A 19,424-nucleotide genomic window follows, 5' to 3' on the forward strand; every position below is an offset into this window, starting at 1 on the left:
AGAGGGGGGGGGGGGAGAGAGAGAGAGAGAGAGAGAGAGCCACTTGATGGAGTTACAAAAATTATCACCTACTGATCATAGCAAACCATCATCACCACTAAGAAAACAACGGCGTTGGAAGTGGAAGGTCAAACTCCAGCTTGAAGCGTTTTTTTGTTGTTTTTTCCTTTTCTTTTTTTTTGGCAGAGAAAATTCTTGGACAGAGCAATATGTCGTTATCAGTGCTAAGAAGTTGGGGGTTTTCCTTTTTTTTTTTTTCCTATAAGAAACTACAAGGAATTTTTTTTCTTTTTTTTCTTTTTTTTTTTTTTAAACTGGGGAACTGGTTTTCCTGAGAACCATGCTCTTTGATTTAGGACAGGAATAGAAAACAAGAGAACATGGCCAAATGCCGCTCCTTTTCCCAGAGATAGAAAGCATCTTTAAATCATCCTCCATTTTTTTTTTTGTCTTTTACATTTTCTTTTTTAAATGATGGAAGAGTAAACATTTTTTTTTTTCTCAAAAAACAAAACAAAAAAATCTGTAAACAAGAAGGTTCAACGTGGGAGCCTTCAAAACAAAATGGAAAGCCTACTCAAAGTGCAGGGCCCGTCCTGGGCAGGCGGGCTGCAAGTCACAGCTGTGGCCGCAGTTTCTCAAACCGCGGGGCAAAATTCTTTAGTTTCATAACATGAACAAATGGGTGCAACACTTTTTCATTTATAGTCCTACGTCAGCATCAGATAGTGATCTCAAACTCCACGACACCACAGTAAGGGAGACGGACATCAAGGCAGAGCAGAGCGACACCGTAAGAACATCCTTGAGTAAACATTACGCCAGAACAGCTGCCCCCCCATATTGCCAATCAGACGGAGAGAACATCTTTCAGTGCAAAGGTAAAGCTCATACATCATTAGCCCAAACAATGGTTTCGCAAAAAAAAAAAAAAAAAAAAAAAAAAAAAAAAAAGAGAAAAGAAACTCCCCCCCCAAAAAAACAAAAATGAAAAATAACCCAACCCCCTCCCAAAAACAAAAAAACAACAAAAAAAAACCCCCAACATAACAGAAACGTGGGGGGATAGGAAAACCCCCAAAGGCTAAACACGATGCACGCACACAAGGGGCCCCCCGCAGCACGGCGCCCCGCGGGAGTGTAACCAGAGACACCTTCACATTATAATGTTGGCCTGCATGATTCAAGTATTCAAACTGATATGTTTCGGGGGAAAGCAAAGTGGAGAATGTGCAGAGAGCTGTTCCCACAGGCGCCCCGGCTGCAGGCGCGAGCTCGACTTGAGTGCCTCTTCCCTTCGTGTTCTGAGGTCACGGTCGGTCGGGAGTCTAGGCGGCCTGTCACATGGACTCTCCACCCCCACCCAGGTGGTCAACCGAGAGGAAAGCACTGATGGGGGAGGGGCTGCTCACGCCCCGGGGGTCACTGCCGCTGGGGGGGCCCCACAGGCTTGTGGAATAGTGTGGGGTCCCCCAGAGGGAAGTGCCGTGCAGGTCTCCACAGGTCGTCCCCGCCAGCCCAGCACCGTTCCAGTGGTTGAGATCAGTCCGGCCGGAGAACGAGTGCGAGCAGTCCAGGGCGCCCAGCCGGCTCTGGCCGGCCCCGAGGGACTGCCAGCCGGGAGAAGGGGTCAGAGACTGACTTTGTGCAAAGAAACGACTGATCTCCTCTTCACTGGCCAGCTCGGCGAGAATAGTAGTGTTCCCCAGCACGCACCTGGAAGAGAGGCGGCGGTCAGGGCACAGCGGCCGGGGGCTGCCCGGTCCAGAGCGAGGGGGACACTGATGTCCGACACACAAAAGACTTGGCACACCCGCCTGCCCCTCTGTGAGCACTGGACTGAAAAACACCCCCTCCCCCAGTAACAGCCGTGCCTTCAGAAGTCCTGCTGTCCCCTCCGGGACGGTCCCGGGCCGCCGGCACCAGAGCCCAGTGGGGCGCACCCCGGGCCGGCACCAGAGCCCAGTGGGGCGCACCCCCGGCCAGCACCAGAGCCCAGTGGGGCGCACCCCCGGCCGGCACCAGAGCCCAGTGGGGCGCACCCCCGGCCGGCACCAGAGCCCAGTGGGGCGCACCCCCCGGCCGGCACCAGAGCCCAGTGGGGCGCACCCCGCCGGCACTCACATGTGCAGAGACTTCTGGGCCTTGACCACCTCCTCCTTGGAGCTGTAGCGGACCAGAGCGCTCCCGTGCGGCAGGTTCAGGTGGAAGGTTATCAGCGGGCCGTGCTGCATGCACAGAGTGCGCAGAGTCGAGCCGTCGATCTGGGGACAGAGCGGGGAGCGGCCGGTTGGACGTGCTGCCCCAGGGGCCACCGGGCGGCCGTCCCAGGACGGGACTCTCCTCCTTTCTCCTGCCCAAGGCTCTTCACTCTGGTGCCACTTCTCACTGGGTCTCTCTGTGGGACAGGCACAGTGCCCCCCTCCCCTCCTCTGGTCCCAGAGCCATACCTCTGTGGCCTCTAGACTCCTGGACACTCCCCAGATCCCCAATTCCTTAGTTAGCCATTGCCCCTGCTGTGGCTTCAAGTCTTCTCTCTTCCCTGCCCTGAGGACAGGATCCATCAAGGCACTGCTCCCTGGGGAGGAGGGGGGTGGGCTCTTACCACCCAGCCTCCAGAGGAGGGGGCAGTCCAGGGACTAGGAAAATGCTCTCACTGACCAGGGCTTCTCCAAGGGCAACAGCAGGACCACCGGCAGAGGGCGGAGCCTGGTCCGAGCCCACAGCTACTGGGCCGGAGTCCTTGGGCAGAGACCAGGGATTCTGCATTTCTGGTCAGCTCCCACGCACTCTTTACAGGATAAGGATGGCTGGACCAGACCACAGCCTGCCTGAGAATCTAAAGACCGTCCCCTGCCATCTCCTCTCAGTCTGACTTCTACTCAGTACCAGCCAGCAGGCTGGGCAGCCCTCACCTCCGTTCCCATGGCACCAAGTACCGTCCACACCAGGACGCCTGGCGCCCTTACCTGAGGTGTGAGGTTTTTTAGAACAAGCCAATTTGTTATTCTCCCTGAGCTGCTCTCACCCCAGCTGGACCCTAAATGAGGAAGAAAAAGGACAAGTCAGTTTCCTAAGACCTCCGCCTGAAAGGGGACTTGGGACAAGCACACACCAGCCAGGGCGCAGGGGTGCGGGAGGGTCCCGGGTCCCGGCTGGGGCGCGCATGGGAGACGCCCCGGGGACCGTCTCACCGCTAAGGCTGGGACTGTCGCTGGCAAGGCCCCTGCGGGAGTCCCATCGGTGCTTCCCTCAGGCGTCCTGTGCCGACCTGGCCTGGACGTCCCACACGAAGCTGGCCATTGTGCGGGCAGCCTCATGCGGTCTGGGCGACCCCAGGATCCTGCTGCCCAGCCTTACCCTCTCCCCCGCAGCAGACCGGCCGTTTCCGGCCTGGGCCGGAGGGCAGCTCTGCGCCGCTGCCCCTGGCCCCGAACGCAGCCCGCCCTGCGCTCTCCTGAGGGCCACAGGGGGACCTGGCGCAGCCCGGGCCTGGCCTGGGCGCCCGCTGTTCCCCTGATTCTGCCTCGCTTACCTCCAGGCCTCCTGACCCCACTCAACTCCCCGTGGCCTCCCTTCGGGGCGGGGCGGGGGGCTCCCGGGCCTTGCCTAACACAGCCCTCACCTGCACTGCCGGCCATGGGTGTCTGGCCAACAGCGGGCTCACACGGAGCACCCCATACGGCAGCCTGCATTCGGCAGCCCCAGACAGACTCAGGTTTCTCTTTGTGTAACTACTACTTTATTTCAACCAGCCGCCTGCCAAGAGATCAGGATTAACCAGGTGTTGCCCTTCTCAGCCCGGAGATGACAGCTGGGAAGGCGTAAGGAGGGGCGGGAGCACGTTTACTGCGCACAGGGCAGGCAGCTCTGAATCAAGCTGGGGGCTGTGCGCCCAGCGGGCAGGCCGGCCCAGCAGCCTCGTCCGGTGCTGGTCGTTCACAGGAGCAGGGCAGGACCACCTGCCCATCTCCCGCCAGCCTGCACTCTGCCAGCCGGCCCCGTGTGAGCCACGGCCCCGTCACTCCCAAAGGCCCATCTGAACAGCACGCTTTATCACCCCTACGTCTCGGCCCAGTTTCCACCCGGCAGGCCTCGTTCTTCCCGGCCCAGCCAGGCTCTCCCTCCCCTCCCTCCGCTCTAGTAACTGTGCGCCGCGTGAGGTGCTGGGTTCTGAGCCTGACCCGAGCAGGAGTCCCTGCGCACTAGAGGACACGCCCTGGGAACCCGAGGGGAAAGCGCCCCCCCTCCCCGGGGCAGCATGTGAGCCAGTGAGAGCTCTCGGGACACCAGGCAATGCCCTGAGAGGAGTGTGCCCACTGAGCGTCTCCCCAACTCCACAGGGGCACCGCCTGCCCGCACAGACCCGAGGGCCGCCAGCGTTCAGAAACCCAGGCCACGTACCCCATCTTACCTGGGGTATACCTGGCGTCAGAATTCCCCCATCCTCCACCTACACGGAGCGGAGAATTATCCCACGTAGACAAGGGAGGCTTCTGACCAGTGAGTCCCGGAGGCGGGCGGGACGGAGCAGTGATGTTTTTAGGTGGCAGAGGGACCTTCCACAGTTCATGGGCCAGAGAGGTGTTTGTGACTGAACCCGGAGACCACGTCAGTTTGGAATCACTATTTCTGGCTACTCAGAGGGAAGACAGTGTGAGGGGGGGGAAACGCTTTTAGCAAAGAGTAAATTTAAATAATAACATCTACTCTCCCACTGAAACCCAATCAAACAAAATGAAACTATTATAAAAAACGACCGAAGAGAAAGCACCCTTCACCCCGAGTCCTCAGACACGCGTCTGCAGTGCTGAGACCCTGATACTTGATTTGGCCCAGCGCACAAAACCAACTGTTGCGTTTCATTACTTTAAAGTAGCAACAAGCCATTAAATAATGTATCTCCGATCTCTGCTGGCTCGGGGACAAAGGGACTGCGATGGGAGTCCCAGCTCACGGAGTCCTCACAGCGGGCACGAGCAGGCGCCTCTCTGCGCCTAGGGCGCCTGGCATCGGGGCACTACCCAACACACCCGGAGGGTCCAAGGGGCTAAGTGCCCGCTCACGGGTTCAGTGCGGAGCCAGGATGCCGTCACTTCCTGCAGCGTGCTGCGGCGGCGCAGAAACGGTGGGTGTGCGAGACAGGCACACAGAGCGCGTGCGCAGGGGACAGAAGCGGACTATCGCTGGAGGCAAGGAAGCTGGAGACGCTGCCCCGCCCCCTGCTGCCCCGCCCCGCCGCCCCGCCCACCTGAAGTGCTTTGTGCTGTACTGCTGAGGGGAACGTTGTAGTTGGAGGCACGAATGGATGACCAGGCACTAGTTGAAGGCAGCGTGGTGTTCAAGGATGAGGATGACCCTACGTGGGGGAAGAGCCTAATTAGCCATCGCCAGAGCAAGGGACATGGTGTCTGACAATAAGCAAAAGCTTCTGGTAAAACGGCCCCTTCAGAGCAGGCCACAGGAGCCAGGCATTCAGGTCACAGGGTGCCTGAGCACCAGCCGCCGCCCAAGCTGCCCTAGCCCGGTCCTCACAAGGCAGAGGCAGCTTCCCTCCACCCCTCCTGTCTCCCACGGGGGTCTGAGAGTGCACCCCAGCAGTCAGTGTGCCCTGGCTCTGCCCGGGCCTGGGCTGCACCCTGTCCTCAGCCCCCAGGGCCTCCTACGGCACAGCTCACGGCAGCTCCCAGGTCCGGCCAGGGCCCAGGCTTTTCCCTCCATCATGCCCCACTCTTGGTCCCCAAACCTAGCCATTCTTTCTCCTCTAGCTCAGCCCCAATGTGACCGTCCTTGCATCCCTGGGATGGCTCCTGCCTGGCCACCACTGCAGTTCCCGGATCCCCACTGTCTGAGGCCCACCGGAGATGTCCCGTTTTCCACTCAAATCCTTCAGGGGCTCCCCCTCTTAGTACCCAGCCTACATCCCTCCCCGACTCAGACGTCTGCAGACAGGAAGCCTTCCTCCGTGCGCGAAGTCTCTCGGGCACGGCCAGACGTGAGCCCTCACACCTGGCTGTCCCCCACTCCCGTCCTGTGAACCCAGTGGCTTTCTTTCTGTCTCACAGCTGTCTGCTAAGTCCAGCTGTGCCACCACCGTGCTACGGCATCGCCTGCTCGCCAGCTACACCTGTAACGTGACATGCTGGCCGGTGGATATTTTCATCCTAAGTTGTTTAAAGGGATAAATGGAAGGACAGGTGTCACAGAAACAAAACTCTCATTCATGTCACTGTCCTTTCTTCCAGCATGTGCATGAAATGCCCACAGGTGCCTGTGGTGAGATACTCTGAGTTCAATAACCCAATACAAAGTGCGCCTGGACTACAGGGACCCTTAAAAGCTGCACTATTTTCACTGAGATAGAGAAAGCCAAAGTGCTTCTCTGGATGGAAATCCTTTAATATCCAGAGTATATAAACAAATAATCACAAACATCTTTTACAAAAAAAGTTTGTTTGTTTTTTTAAGGTGAGAGGATGGGAGATAGTGAGGCAGTCTCCCACATGCACCTGGATGGAGATCCACCCAGTAACCCCCATCTGGGACTGATGCTCGAGTACCAAGCCATTTTTAGCACCTGAGGCTGATGTGCTGGGACCAACCAAACAAGCCTCAGCCCCTGGGCCCACGCTCGAACCCATCGAGCCACGGGCTACGGGAGGGGAAGAGGTAGAGGGGGAGGAAAGAAAGGGGAGAGAAGCAGATGGCTGCCTGTCCTGTGTGCCCTGACAAGAGAATTGATCCTGGGACGTCCACATGCCAGGCTGATGGCTCTATCTACTGAGCCACTGACCAGGGCCGAGAAACTCCCATTTCTTAATAACCACAATACTGAAAGCTGTTCTAAAGTAGGCAACCACCTACAGTTGATTATACAGTTACTAGAAAGCAAATACTTGTTGGTTCTTTATATACTAACATCTTAATATGTGTTACCGCCTGACCTGTGGTGGCACAGTGGATAAAGTGTCAACCTGGAATGCTGAGGTTGCTGGTTCAAATCCCTGGGCTTGCCTGGTATCTCTCTCTCTTCCCCTCCCTCCTCTCTCTCTCTCTAAAAGTCAATAAAATCTTAAAAATCCAAGTTAATATGTTTACCATATCAAGTGATAGTAAATCCGCATCATTTTTAAAGTAGCAGAAGGGTCCCCCATGGGAAAACTGACCACCTGTCTGCACCGCCAGGCCACCCGGAGGTCAGGTGCGGTGGTGTGAGTGACCACAGCTGCTGCTGACCTCACACCCTGCTGTCTAGAGACGGACACGTCCCCGCCTACATACCACTGTTCCTGTCCCTGAGGTGATCCACTTCCCGCACAGTATTAATTGAGAGATTGTTTATGACACTGCCAGGAGTGACGTAAGGGTCAGTTTCAGGGTCAATGTTTGGATAACCTTTCCATGGTTCACCAGGGCGAAATTCTAGAAATGAAAATTCAAAATTAGTTCAGGCTTAATCACCACTTTAAAATCATTAACTACACAAAACTTTTACTTCTAAAGTCTATGCGAGTCTCAAGTATTTTGATGCAGTAATAAAATATAAGCTGTTCCATATGAATAACACGCACGTTTTTACAACACAAACCAATGCTCTGGATTTGCATGTACTCCACAGTGACGTGTGAAGTGCTTTGTTACACGCCACAGAGCTGCAGGGACTTGCTGGGCACCCCTGCTCTGGGCGCACGGCTGCCCACTGCCCACACAGCCGAGGTCCGGGAACACTGCTGGTGAAGGTCAGCCCAGGCTGGCTCCACACTGCTCCTCACCTCCCCCAGGGCAGAGGCACTGCTAACGGGGACGCAGCACCCGCCTGCCATGCCCTGTGTCCCTTCGCATCCTGAGCACAGCCGGCCACCAGCCAGGGCTGGGCCGAGTCGTTGCTAAGTCGTGCCAGAGGCTGCTGGACGTTACCTGGTGGCCAGTTGACACTGCTGGAGCCGCTGGGCGATTTGGCACGTGGCCAGCCATCCCCGACGGAGCCCGGAGGACTGGCTGGTGAAGAACTGCTGTTCATGAAGTCATAGGGGACAAACGGAGACTCTTCCAGCCTGAAACCACTTGAAATAGCACCTGAGAGGAGACACGTGACATGAGGGGGAGCCGCGCATGGCCCGTGTGCGCCCTGAGCTCTGCGGTGTGGCCCGCAGGGACAGAGAAAGCCCTGCCCTCCTGCAGACCCGCGCTGCTCCCATTCTGTCAAGGCTGAGATCCGGCATCATCAGAGTTCATTTTACTTCAAGAAAAACGTGAGTGACCGGAGTAAGAGTACAAAATTACTTCCAGATCGTGACACCTGAACCACGGCCGAGAACGAGAACAACCCAGGGCCCCCTCTGCGGGGTGGCTCCCGTTCAGGTGGACAGGCGAGGAGCACGGGGGCAGAGGGCGGTTGAGGGCAGCTGGAGTGGCCGGGTGCAGCACCGGGAACCAGGACACCACCATGCCTGGACAAGGTGGAGGTCCTGAGAAAACGGTGCCCTCTCCCACCAGGACATTTACGTTTCTGCTCGACACCCCACCCCTGCGGGACTACCCAGTGTTTGTCAAGATGCCTGTTACCAGAAAGAGTATGAAATCCCAAAACACTCAATCACACTTGGAGGCGATCGCCTGTGTTGTGATTAGTCTCCCAACATCTGAGCACATCTCGGAACGGCACGCGTCACCCGGGGCCCACACCACACTTGCTCACTGGGCCAGGCCCACGCTGTGTGTAGGCAGCCGGACACAGCTGAGCGAGGTGAACAGGGTCCTCTCCCTTAACGACAGTACACCCTAACAAAAAGGCGACCAAGGGGACAGACGGGAGGGACAGAGCATGGGCCAGGAGGGGCCGAGCTGGCATGCAAAGGGTTAAGGGCTTCTCGGCATGGGCAGAGCTCTACAGACGAGCTGAGAAGGGCTCCGTGCCTTGGAGGAGGGGTCTATGAGCAACGAGAAGGTGGTGTCCTGAGCCTGAAGGGAGGGCGGCCGAGTGTGCTTTGTTTTGAACGTGGAGGCTGCAGGTCGCAGGCACAGAGTGCAGTCTCGCTGCCCCAGGCCTCCCCACGGCAGACAGCCTACTCCTAGAAGGCCCGGAACCTGGGACACCCCAGGCAGGACTCTGGAGGACACGGCATGGGGGACGGTCCCTCCAAGGGGCTTTAAGGGAAGTGATGCTGTCGGTTCTGTTCTGAGATCACTTGGCTGCCCTGTGAGAACTGGGGAGGGTGTGAGGAAGCAGGGAGGTGTGAGGGGGCTGTGCAGACGGACACGCAGCGAACACACGCGTCTGGGAGGGGCAAGGGCACTCGCCACGGGTGGGCCGGATGAGAAAGCACGGCTCACATCTCCCAGACCCACCCAGCCATCAACAGATGAAGGAAGGAAGTCCTCAGGTCACAACATGAACGGACCTTGGACATCTGATGCTAAGCCGTCCACTTACATGGGGCTTTCCCAACAAATACTGTAAAATGTATTTTCCCTTCTACGGCTCTGCTTTTTTCCAGCTCACTTCACTGTAAGAGTACGGCACAGGACACGTGTGACACACAGAGCACGTGTTCTGTCATCAGTGAGGCTGGCCGTCACAGCAGCCATCAGAGCTGACTTCTGGGAGTCGAGAGCTCTAGTGGACTTGCTATTGCACTGGGGGACCCTCCCACACGGCTCAGGGTCCATGGCGGCTGGCAGACACGAACACCTACACCGGCAGTTAAGGGAAGGGAGCTGCCATGTTCACGAGGAGCTGGGGCTCCGATGCGCACTCAGACACGGGGACGCGACCTGGGCCCAGGAGCCGGACAGCGTGCGGCAGAAACATGTCCCCTAGCGCGCTCCCCCCCGGCCATTGTCTGCAGGTCTCCCCGCTGCCAGGGGCTCCAGCTTCTGTCCGAGGACTTGTTCTGCTGCCCCCTTTGTCAGCCCCGCCAAGCCGTGGCCTCACTCCTCTCGTGAGCGTGGAGTCTTCCTCTAGCTCAGACTTTCCTTCCGAGTCCTGGGCCGCTAGGTCTAATTTCTCACAGGGCTTTTCCACACCCAGCCGCCCCCCAACACCACGTGCAGCAGGTCCAACATCGGTTCGCCGTCTGCTGCACCACTCCCCGCCACCAAGCGTGACACCGGTGCACGGGCGAGCTGCACAGTACTGCGTGGGGCTGCCGGGGAGCATGTGAGGCCTGGGCCCTCCCCTCCTATGAGAGACGCGCCCACATGGACACTCCTTCCACCAGACACAGGCACACTGAGAGCAGCGCCTGCGGGAGGCCGCCCGGACGCGGCGGAGTGGAGTCTGACCCACAGGCGAGGGGCCCGGGAGGCACGCTGCAGGCACGTGACATCAGCAGCAGGAGCTCCGTCAGTCCTGAAGGCTGGCCCCTCCTTCAGCGGACTCCCTCTTGTCCACTGACCCTCCTCCTTGCTCAGACTTCTAAAGTCTCTCGTGCCTCCAGACAGCCACCACTCTGCTGTGTACCGTGCTCAGTGACATCAGTGCACGGTTTCACGGTTTGTTCTGTTCCCACTGTAACCCCAGCTCCACCTTCCCTGTTCTCTCCTTGACCATCCCCGCCAGACGTGCCCACACAGGGCTCCCCGGCGGCCCTGTCCCCGACCTCTCACAGGCGGTACTCTCTTTACCATTCCCCATCTTCCTGTGCGTCAGGGGAGCTGCAAGGCCCTGCTGCTGACGAGTCCCTCTGAAGCCTGCGCAGACTCACCACCCCCTTCGCTGCTGTTCCCGACCAGCGCCCCCGCGGGTTCCCATTACTCCCCGCGCCCTGTTCCGGGCGCTGACTTGTACTTGCTACATACACTCAAGTGTGTGTACCCAGGCATTCCAGGGAGCCAGACTGTCCTGGGAAGCAGACACTCCACTGACGCTGCTAGACAAATGGGTATTAAATAAGGTGAAAATAATATTTAAAAATTTAACTAACTGATAAAGTATTGAATGGATGTGACACATCTCAACAAAAAATATAAAGGAAATGTACCAATATATAAGAAACTGATAGGAATCAAATTATGGTGGAAGTTTTTTTGTTTGTCTTTGTATTTTTCCGAAGTTGGAAACGGGGAGGCAGTCAGACTCCTGCATGCGCTCGACCGGGATCCACCCCGCATGTCCACCAGGGGTGTTGCTCCATTGCAACCAGAGCCATTCTAGCACCTGAGGCAGAGGCCATGGAGCCATCCTCAGCGCCCGGGCCAACTTTGCTCCAATGGAGCCTTGGCTGCGGGAGGATAAGAGAGAGACAGGGAGGAAGGAGAGGGGGAGGGGTAGAGAAGCAGATGGGCGCTTCTCCTGTGTGCCCTAGCTGGGAATCGAACCCAGGACTCCTGCACGCCAGGCTGACGCTCTACCACTGAGCCAACCGGCCAGGGCCTGGTGGAAATTTTTAATACCCTACATCAGATAAAAATTTGTTAACAAGTAGAATATTACAACAATAAAATCAATTGCAAAAACCTAAAATATCATCAAAAAGGAAGTAATTTTTTAAAAACAATGCACAGTGTGATGTCTATTTTGTACAGTAACACATTGTTTCTTTTGTTTCCACAAAGATTTACTAATAAAGCACTTTTAAAAATAAGGAAAGGTTCTATAAGAATTTGGCTTTCTGCCTGACCAGGTGGTGGCGCAGTGGATAGAGCGTTGGACTGGGACATGAGGACCCATGTTCAAAACCCCGAGGTTGCCAGCTTGAGCGCGGGCTCATCTGGTTTGAGCAAGGCTCACCAGCTTGGACTCAAGATCACTGGCTCGAGCAAGGGGTCACTCGCTCTGCTGTAGCCCCCCAGTCAAGGCACATACAAGAAAGCAATCAATGAACAACTAAGGTGCTGCAATGAAGAACTGATGCTTCTCATCTTTCTCCCTTCCTGCCTCTCTGTCCCTATCTGTCCCTCTGTGTCTCTGTCTCTGTCACAAAACAAAACAAGAAATTTGGCTTTCTAATATATATATTTAAAATAAAGGCCTAACTTAAGTATGACAGAGGTTTTCTTTGGTTTAAGAAAAAAATCAAGGTCAGAATGGATTTCCTACCATGTTTGCTGGAGTTCTGATCCAAAGACGTGTTCACAGAAATGCTGTCCACGGTAGTCCACTTCCTTAGTCTTGACTGTGGCTCTTTAATACTGTTCATATCCATATTTACATTCAAGTTTGAGTTCAAGCCTTAAAAAAAAACACCAAAACTTAAAAAACTATAAAATATAGCACATTCTTCTGGTATAACTTCCACATCCTAGAAAAACATATGTAACTAATTGAATGTTTTCAGCCCTAAGTTCCTTAATAAATTCCATTCTGCAAATGTGGCAGAGCCAAATGATTACCGACAAAGGCAGGCAGGCGGGCAAAGACTCGGGGCCTGCGGTCACGGTCACGCAGGAGCAGTGCGGAAAGAGCCGCAGCTCAGTCAAGACGAGGAAAACGCAGGCGCGTCTGCGGCAGCTATCCTGACACTCGAGAACACAGGGTTTTCAAACCATAAACGGCTAGCACTCTGAGACTGCGCTCACTGTGGAAAACACTGCTCACAGAGATGAGGGGAGCAGGGAACGTGCAGACACACCGGTACTTTCAGCCTTTTGTTTAGTGCATTTTCACTAAATCAAAGTTGGTTTTGGCCTGACCTGTGGTGGCGCAGTGGATTAAGCGTCGACCTGGAAATGCTGAGGTCGCCGGTTCGAAACCCTGGGCTTGCCTGGTCAAGGCACATATGGGAGTTGATGCTTCCAGTTCCTCCCCCCTTCTCTCTCTCTCCTTGCTCTCTCTCTATCTCTCTCTCTCCTCTCTAAAAAAAATGAATAAATAAAAAAAGTTGGTTTTGCATCTCATTTGCACCAACAACTTTCTCTGACTTTTTTGCTTTTCTGATGTTCTTGTTTAATAAAAAAAAAATCAAATGCTTTATCACTTCATATTCATTTTGAAATATCACCTAATTTTTGTGAGCATTGTATTTCTCCATACAATTTTGCTTATTTTTAAGTTCTTTGATAAAATAAAATATTTACAGAGCCCAAATATTAAAAGTTCTTAAGTTTATCTCTACTAAGGTATCTCTAGCTACTCCCTCCTAGTGTACCACAGATGAAAAATTATATACATATGTATGATCACTTTCAGTTACTATCTTCTGCTTGCAAACTCAACAACTTTTCAGCTGGCTGACTGGCCAAGGAAGGCTGTCATTTAAGAGTGCAACTACCCTTGTCATTTAAGAGTGCAACTACCCTGCTCTAACAACTATATAGACCAGGGGCCAGACCCCCGTGCTCCTGTGCAACGTACTCCCAATCTGATGATACACGTCAGACTTAGCGATATTCTCATGGAACAAAGACAGGCATTTCTATTTTCAACACTATGGACAGAAAATAGACCCACTACTCGAGTCTTTCTTAAAACGTGATTCAACGACAAGCCACACCAGAATCGTCTGAGACGCCTGTAAAAATGAAGTGAGAATCTGAAACACACACCCAGATGGTTCTTATCCTTCAGTTTCAAAGCAAATGGTTTGCTTTGAACAGTCTGATGATAGTCACTTCCCTCCCCGGGTGAGCCCCAACCTCTCCATGTCCTCAGGGCTCCTTTACCACTACTGCACACTCTGTTGTCTCTGGGACCGCCTGGTCACCACCAATGGCTCCCACAGTCAAACCCGCAGTGGTAACTGATAAGGGCGTCTGGGAACGTAAAGACACAGCGAACAGTTCCAAGGATTCAGACTGCAACGCGGGTCTCAGCTGCAAGTCCTGGGCAGCAGGGAGGGCGGGTTGCAGACCAGCTCAGCCAGTGAGGCGGCGGCAACGGCACCAGGGAGGGCGGGTCGCAGACCAGCTCAGCCAATGAGGCAGCGGCAAGGCAGCAGGGAGGGTGGGCCGCAGGCCAGCTGAGCCAGTGGCAAGGGGAGCAGGGAGGGCAGGTTGCAGGCCAGCTCAGCCAGTGAGGTAGTGGCAGGGCAGAAGGAGGGCGGGTCGCAGGCCAGCTCAGCCAGTGCGGCGGCAGCAGGGGCCGCTACAGGCCCCACCTCGCCCCCCAACCAGAACGCGCTAGGTAACCGACCACCTTCAACCCACAAAGCTGCTCTACAAGAAACCACTGTTAAGGGAAAAAGAGACAGAAAAAGCAAAATGAACCAGATGTGAACAAAGAAAGGTCAAAACAGAAAGAAAGGCACAGAAGAAAGGGGATCTAGGGAGGGACACGTGTGAGCCTGAACAACTGCCCAGGGGGAGAAGTCTGGAGACGTGACGCAAAAAGGGAAGGGGAAGCTGAGCAAGCGTGAGGAAGGCAACCCCTGCCCCCAGCCGCCGTCTACACTTACTCCAGTGATCCTCTGCAAGTGCTCGGACAACCTAGCTTTCAGGTTCGGAAAGCTACGTTACTGTTCTCAGCTGTTTTCTCAAAGGAGCACTGCTCAGAAACTCTCCAGAGTGCTAAACTTTTTTTGTTTGTTTAAGAGAGCGAGCAGGACAGATGGGGACAGACAGGAAGGGAGAGAGATGAGAAGCATCAATTCTTCGTTGCGGCACCTTAGTTGTTCATTGATTATTTTCTCATATGTGCCTTGATGGGGATGGAGGGTTACAGCAGAGCGACTGACTCCCCCTACTCCCCTTATTCAAACCAGGGACCTTGGGCTCAAGCCAGTGACCTTGGGCTCATGTCTAGGATCCCAGGCTTAAAGCTGGCAACCTTGGGGTTTCAAACCTGGGTCCTCAGTGTCCTAGGTCAATGCCACCCACTGTGCCACCACCGATCAGGCTGTGATTTTAGTAACAATAATTTTGGTCCTCTCCTCTCATATCCTGCAATTAAGATAGCCTGGGACTTAAAATGAAACACTGTCTTCATCCTGGGCCATTTTAAATGAGTGGGGGTTTTCTGAACTCATGTGGTTTTCTTGAACAGAGAACACACAGCATGAGGTCGGGCTGAGCCCAGGAGAGGACACAGCTGAAGGACCAGTGCGCTTTCACAGAGGACAGTCCGAGCGGGTCAGAAAGGAGGCTTCACGCGTGTGCCTCCCGTGCCTGGCGGCCCGCGTGGCCAGGAGACACCCACCTATGGGGAAGTTGGTGAAAGCGTTGATGGGTGACGGCCCTTTCTGCAGCTCAGGTGTAGTGTGCGGCATGACGTTCTCCAGGAAGGACTTCATGGCTGGCTGATGGAGCGGCTGCGGTGGAGCCGGGGGCGTCGGCTGCTTCACCAGCAGGTTTGGGTCGAGCTGGCGGGACTGCTGCACCATGTGCTGCTGCACGCTGAGGGGCCGGCCCTGCCAGCGACAGTGGCGTGACTGCTGCACCACGTGCTGCTGCACGCTGAGGGGCCGGCCCTGCCAGCGACAGTGGCGTGACTGCTGCACCACGTGCTGCTGCACGCTGAGGGGCCGGCCCTGCCAGCGACAGTGGCGGGAGCTGCGGGGCAGCCCTCCGGACACCCAGCCTCCACTGGGGCCCTCACCCCCCCAGGGAAGTCGCCGCCCGGCTGACCCCGCGGCGGGCCCAGCCCACACAACACGCCGCCCCTGCTGAGGACAGGCAGCAGGCCCGGGCACGTGGCAGTGGGGGCCGCCTCAGCGCAGCAAGGGAGGCCGCTTACCTGCTGGTCTGGCTGCCGGCCCCCAGAAGGCACGCTTCTCTGACCCTGCGACCTCTGCTGCTGCGCCAACAGCCGCTGCAGGGAGAACGGCAGAGCGGGCATCAGCGCTGAGCCACCGTGGCCATGCCAGCTCCTCGGTGACGCGGCAGGCGGGCCCAGAGGCATGCACGGCTCTGTGGTCAGCGCCAGCCAGGCCTGCCTGACTTCCTGCACCCTCTTCCTGTGCGCCGGTCCCCAGCTGGGCGCTGCTCAGGCTGAATTTCCACCTCCCTGGGGCACTGCCTCCTGACCGCCCAGCCCAGCCCGCGATCCCACTGGGGCACTGCCTCCTGACCGCCCAGCCCAGCCCACGATCCCACCGGGGCACTGCCTCCTGACCGCCCAGCCCAGCCCACGATCCCACTGGGGCACTGCCTCCTGACCGCCCAGCCCAGCCCACGATCCCACCGGGGCACTGCCTCCTGACCGCCCAGCCCAGCCCACGATCCCACCGGGGCACTGCCTCCTGACCGCCCAGCCCAGCCCACGATCCCACCGGGGCACTGCCTCCTGACCGCCCAGCCCAGCCCACGATCCCACCGGGGCACTGCCTCCTGACCGCCCAGCCCAGCCCACGATCCCACCGGGGCACTGCCTCCTGACCGCCCAGCCCAGCCCACGATCCCACCGGGGCACTGCCTCCTGACCGCCCAGCCCAGCCCACGATCCCACCGGGGCACTGCCTCCTGACCGCCCAGCCCAGCCCACGATCCCACCGGGGCACTGCCTCCTGACCGCCCAGCCCAGCCCACGATCCCACCGGGGCACTGCCTCCTGACCGCCCGGCCCAGCCCACGATCTCACTGGGGCACTGCCTCCTGACCACCCAACCCAGCCCACGATCCCACTGGGGCACTGCCTCCTGACCGCCCAGCCCAGCCCAGCCCACGATCCCACTGGGGCACTGCCTCCTGACCGCCCAGCCCAGCCCGCGATCCGCCCCAGCTGCCCCTGCTCCCCAGCGTCCCCCTCCCTGTGTGCTGGGAGCCCCGAGGACCAGGGCGGCCTGGTGTGCCACTGCGGTACCCCCTGTAGAGCCCTGCGTAGCCACGTACGCGACTGTTATTCGGGGGGTTACGAACCGCCCAACTGTTTGCTTTACTCATTTATTGTAACAGATGACATGAGCTCAGGAGACAGACATGATGCTTAAAGCAGCCAATGTACTTTGCTGGTGTCCCCCTAAGACGTTTGATGAGACTGGACGCCCGCGGAGCGTGGACACCGGGAAGCGCTCGCTCTGCTCACCTGTAACTGGGAGATCTGAGAAAGCTGGTTGAGTTGCGACAGCTGGTTCAGCATGGCTACCTGCTGAGGGCCGAAGAGCGGACTCAGGCCGCTGCTGTTTGGTGCATACTTCAGCAATGAAACTGGAACCTTGGGATGACAATGGTGAGTTAACACTGTGATACGGTAACTCACACTAACCAAGCGCACTGTGTGGTTTAAGTGATCAGTGTTATTAGAGGGACTATGCCCCTTCTCTTTGCTTACAAATTTATGGTTCACACATCCTTTCACGCGATCAGTAAAAGATGACCGAGATGACCCTTCAGTCAGAAAATGTACTTTGCTATAGTGCTCCTCAGAATGTTTTATGGAAGGTAATGGTCAACTTTCATTAACCTTTGACTCACTGTCTCCACCCTCCTACATCCTTCTGCAGTAACAGCTAATTCTGAAGTAGCTGCTTTTCAAGGATGCCAGTGAAACAATGATGGCCCAGCAGTCGCCTCCCCTGATACAGAACAAGCCCGTTCCCTGGGGGGGGGGGCGTCCCCCGGGGGCTGACCTGAGGGGAGAGTAATGGAGGAGGCACTTGAGCACGAAGATTAGGCTGAGATGAGCTGAGAGCTTGTGCTGGAGGCTGCTGCAGGCCCCGGGCTTGTGCTGCTGTGTTCCCAACACCAAACACACTGGGATTGCCGTTCTGCAAAACAAACAGCCAACCTCTTCAGGGACCCCGACTTCACCACCGCACCTCCACATCCACAGAGCTTACTGTTCCACAAATCATTCAACAGAGAGCCTCAGACCCGCACGTGGACTTACCTGTCTAACAGGATTCAAGTTTTGCATACCCAGCCCCGCTATGGAGCCAAGGGCCTGGTTAGGTAGTGCACTATTTGAAGGGGGGAGCTTCATGCTCTGACTGGACATAAACTGCAAGTTTTGGGGTTCATCTGCTACAATGCCATCCTGATGGGACAGACAGAAAGATGCGCGACACCAGCCAAGCACACAAGTGGAAGGGAGAAACCATTGCAGGAACAGAGGAGAAGTCACATGACATTCCAGCATCAACAGGAAACAGGCAGAAAACAGAAGAGATTGGGTTAGTATTAATTCCAGAGCACATAAAAAGAAGCAAACATATTTTATGGGATTAAGAAGAAAATACCAATGCAATCCCTATCATAACTCGAGACACAGGAAGGACAATGAACTGCAGACCCAGTAAGGAGATCTGACACTGGATTACGACACTGTACGTTACGTTAAATGTGCTAAAATATGAACGGAGACTTACGCTACGAATGCGTTGGTGTATTAGCCACAGGGGTGACCCAGCCGACCTACCTTATCGAAGTAAGGACCACGCTCCACGGAAGACTCTTTGGGAATCTGCGGCCGAGAAGCAGGGCCTTTCCCGACCGCTCGATTGTAATCACCAATGTTGAGGCTATGTTTATCTATCTCCATTCGCTTGTCTTGTAACATTCCTAACAAATACAGGGAGCCGTGTCACTGTGTAGGAAGGCAACTGACCTACTTGGTATCAGATAAACTCGCACTGGAAATCAACACCCCCTTCCCAGGCTGAGCCGCTGCCGCCCTGACAAGGACCCGAGGGACGGCCGTGCCCCTGTAGGTCCTACGCTTCCACAGTAACGCTGGGTTCAGCAAGGACTGGGACTCTACCGAACCAATGACCCTGAAAACAAGCCAGTCCACAGAAGGTCAGCTGTCTCTGGTCACCTCCAGTCTGGCTGATTTTACAGTAAACAGTGCCCAGTCCCAGGTAAGAAAATGAGCACGTGACACATGGCCACCTAACAGCGCTCCCTAGGTGTCAGGCACTCGTTTGCTTCGCGCCTGCCAATGTCATGCCTGTTAACTCCTACTGTCACCTCCTGCCAGCAGACGGGGGGAGCCCTGGAGTCAACAAGTCCCGCTGTGTCCACTTATCTCACTCGGATTTCTCTGCAGCAAGGATGATCGCCTCTCACAGAAATGAACCAGACTGCAAACCCACCTCTGCCTGAACAAGCTGGCCCCAGCGCCATCCGACGTCCACAAACCTTGAAGCGTGGACACTGCTGTCTGCCTCTGCCTTCTTGCCGAATGCCCACCCTGGCCTGGCTCCTGCCCCTCTCTCCACAGCTGGGACACCCCAAGGCTGACGCGAACAAAACGGACATGGAGTGTGCCCGTCTCTATAAACGTGCTCCCAAGACTCACTCACTCCCCGTGTGTCAGCAGTCACTGCCGCTCACGTGCTCCTCACATACAAACGTCCGCTTTGACTTCACTCCTAGCTTAGTCCCGTGATCTTACCAGCTCGCTAATCAGCAAAGCACCTGACTGCTCCAGTGTCACTGGAACAGGTGACACCAGGCACATGTCCCCAACGTCCTTCATAGGGCCCGAAAGCGGCACTGTTTCTCCTCATCCTACAGACTTGAAACCCCTTCCCCATCTCCCCTGCCCGCACTCCACACCTGCTCCATCCCCCCACCTCCCCCACCCTGTCTTGGCCACACTGTATTCTGAC

The 19,424-nt window shown here is 56.1% G+C and overlaps 1 protein-coding gene across 8 annotated transcripts in view; it reads right to left on the bottom strand.

Annotated features, from left to right (window-relative positions):
- Nucleotides 1–214: 214 nt before the first annotated feature.
- The window catches only part of TNRC6A (trinucleotide repeat containing adaptor 6A), a 160,486-nt gene continuing 141,276 nt past the window's right edge, over nt 215–19,424 (bottom strand). For 6 of the 8 annotated variants that reach the window (XM_066275823.1, XM_066275821.1, XM_066275818.1 and 3 more), the window contains 13 exons: nt 18,230–18,372; nt 17,442–17,579; nt 16,898–17,026; nt 15,611–15,685; nt 15,074–15,284; nt 12,041–12,172; nt 7,918–8,076; nt 7,282–7,422; nt 5,252–5,359; nt 4,415–4,636; nt 2,970–3,040; nt 2,125–2,264; nt 215–1,716 (listed from right to left, as the gene is read on the bottom strand). In XM_066275823.1, the coding sequence (XP_066131920.1) occupies nt 1,341–1,716; nt 2,125–2,264; nt 2,970–3,040; nt 4,415–4,636; nt 5,252–5,359; nt 7,282–7,422; nt 7,918–8,076; nt 12,041–12,172; nt 15,074–15,284; nt 15,611–15,685; nt 16,898–17,026; nt 17,442–17,579; nt 18,230–18,372 (2,045 nt within the window). In that variant the 3' untranslated portion in view covers nt 215–1,340. Of the gene's footprint in view, nt 1,717–2,124; nt 2,265–2,450; nt 2,579–2,969; nt 3,041–4,414; nt 4,637–5,251; nt 5,360–7,281; nt 7,423–7,917; nt 8,077–12,040; nt 12,173–15,073; nt 15,285–15,610; nt 15,686–16,897; nt 17,027–17,441; nt 17,580–17,701; nt 17,849–18,229; nt 18,373–19,424 lie in introns of those variants that run through there. The other 2 variants (XM_066275825.1, XR_010731236.1) reach the window with 2 other exon arrangements.

Source organism: Saccopteryx bilineata, chromosome 4 (assembly GCF_036850765.1).
Source record: "Saccopteryx bilineata isolate mSacBil1 chromosome 4, mSacBil1_pri_phased_curated, whole genome shotgun sequence".
Classification (NCBI taxonomy): Eukaryota; Metazoa; Chordata; class Mammalia; order Chiroptera; family Emballonuridae; genus Saccopteryx; species Saccopteryx bilineata.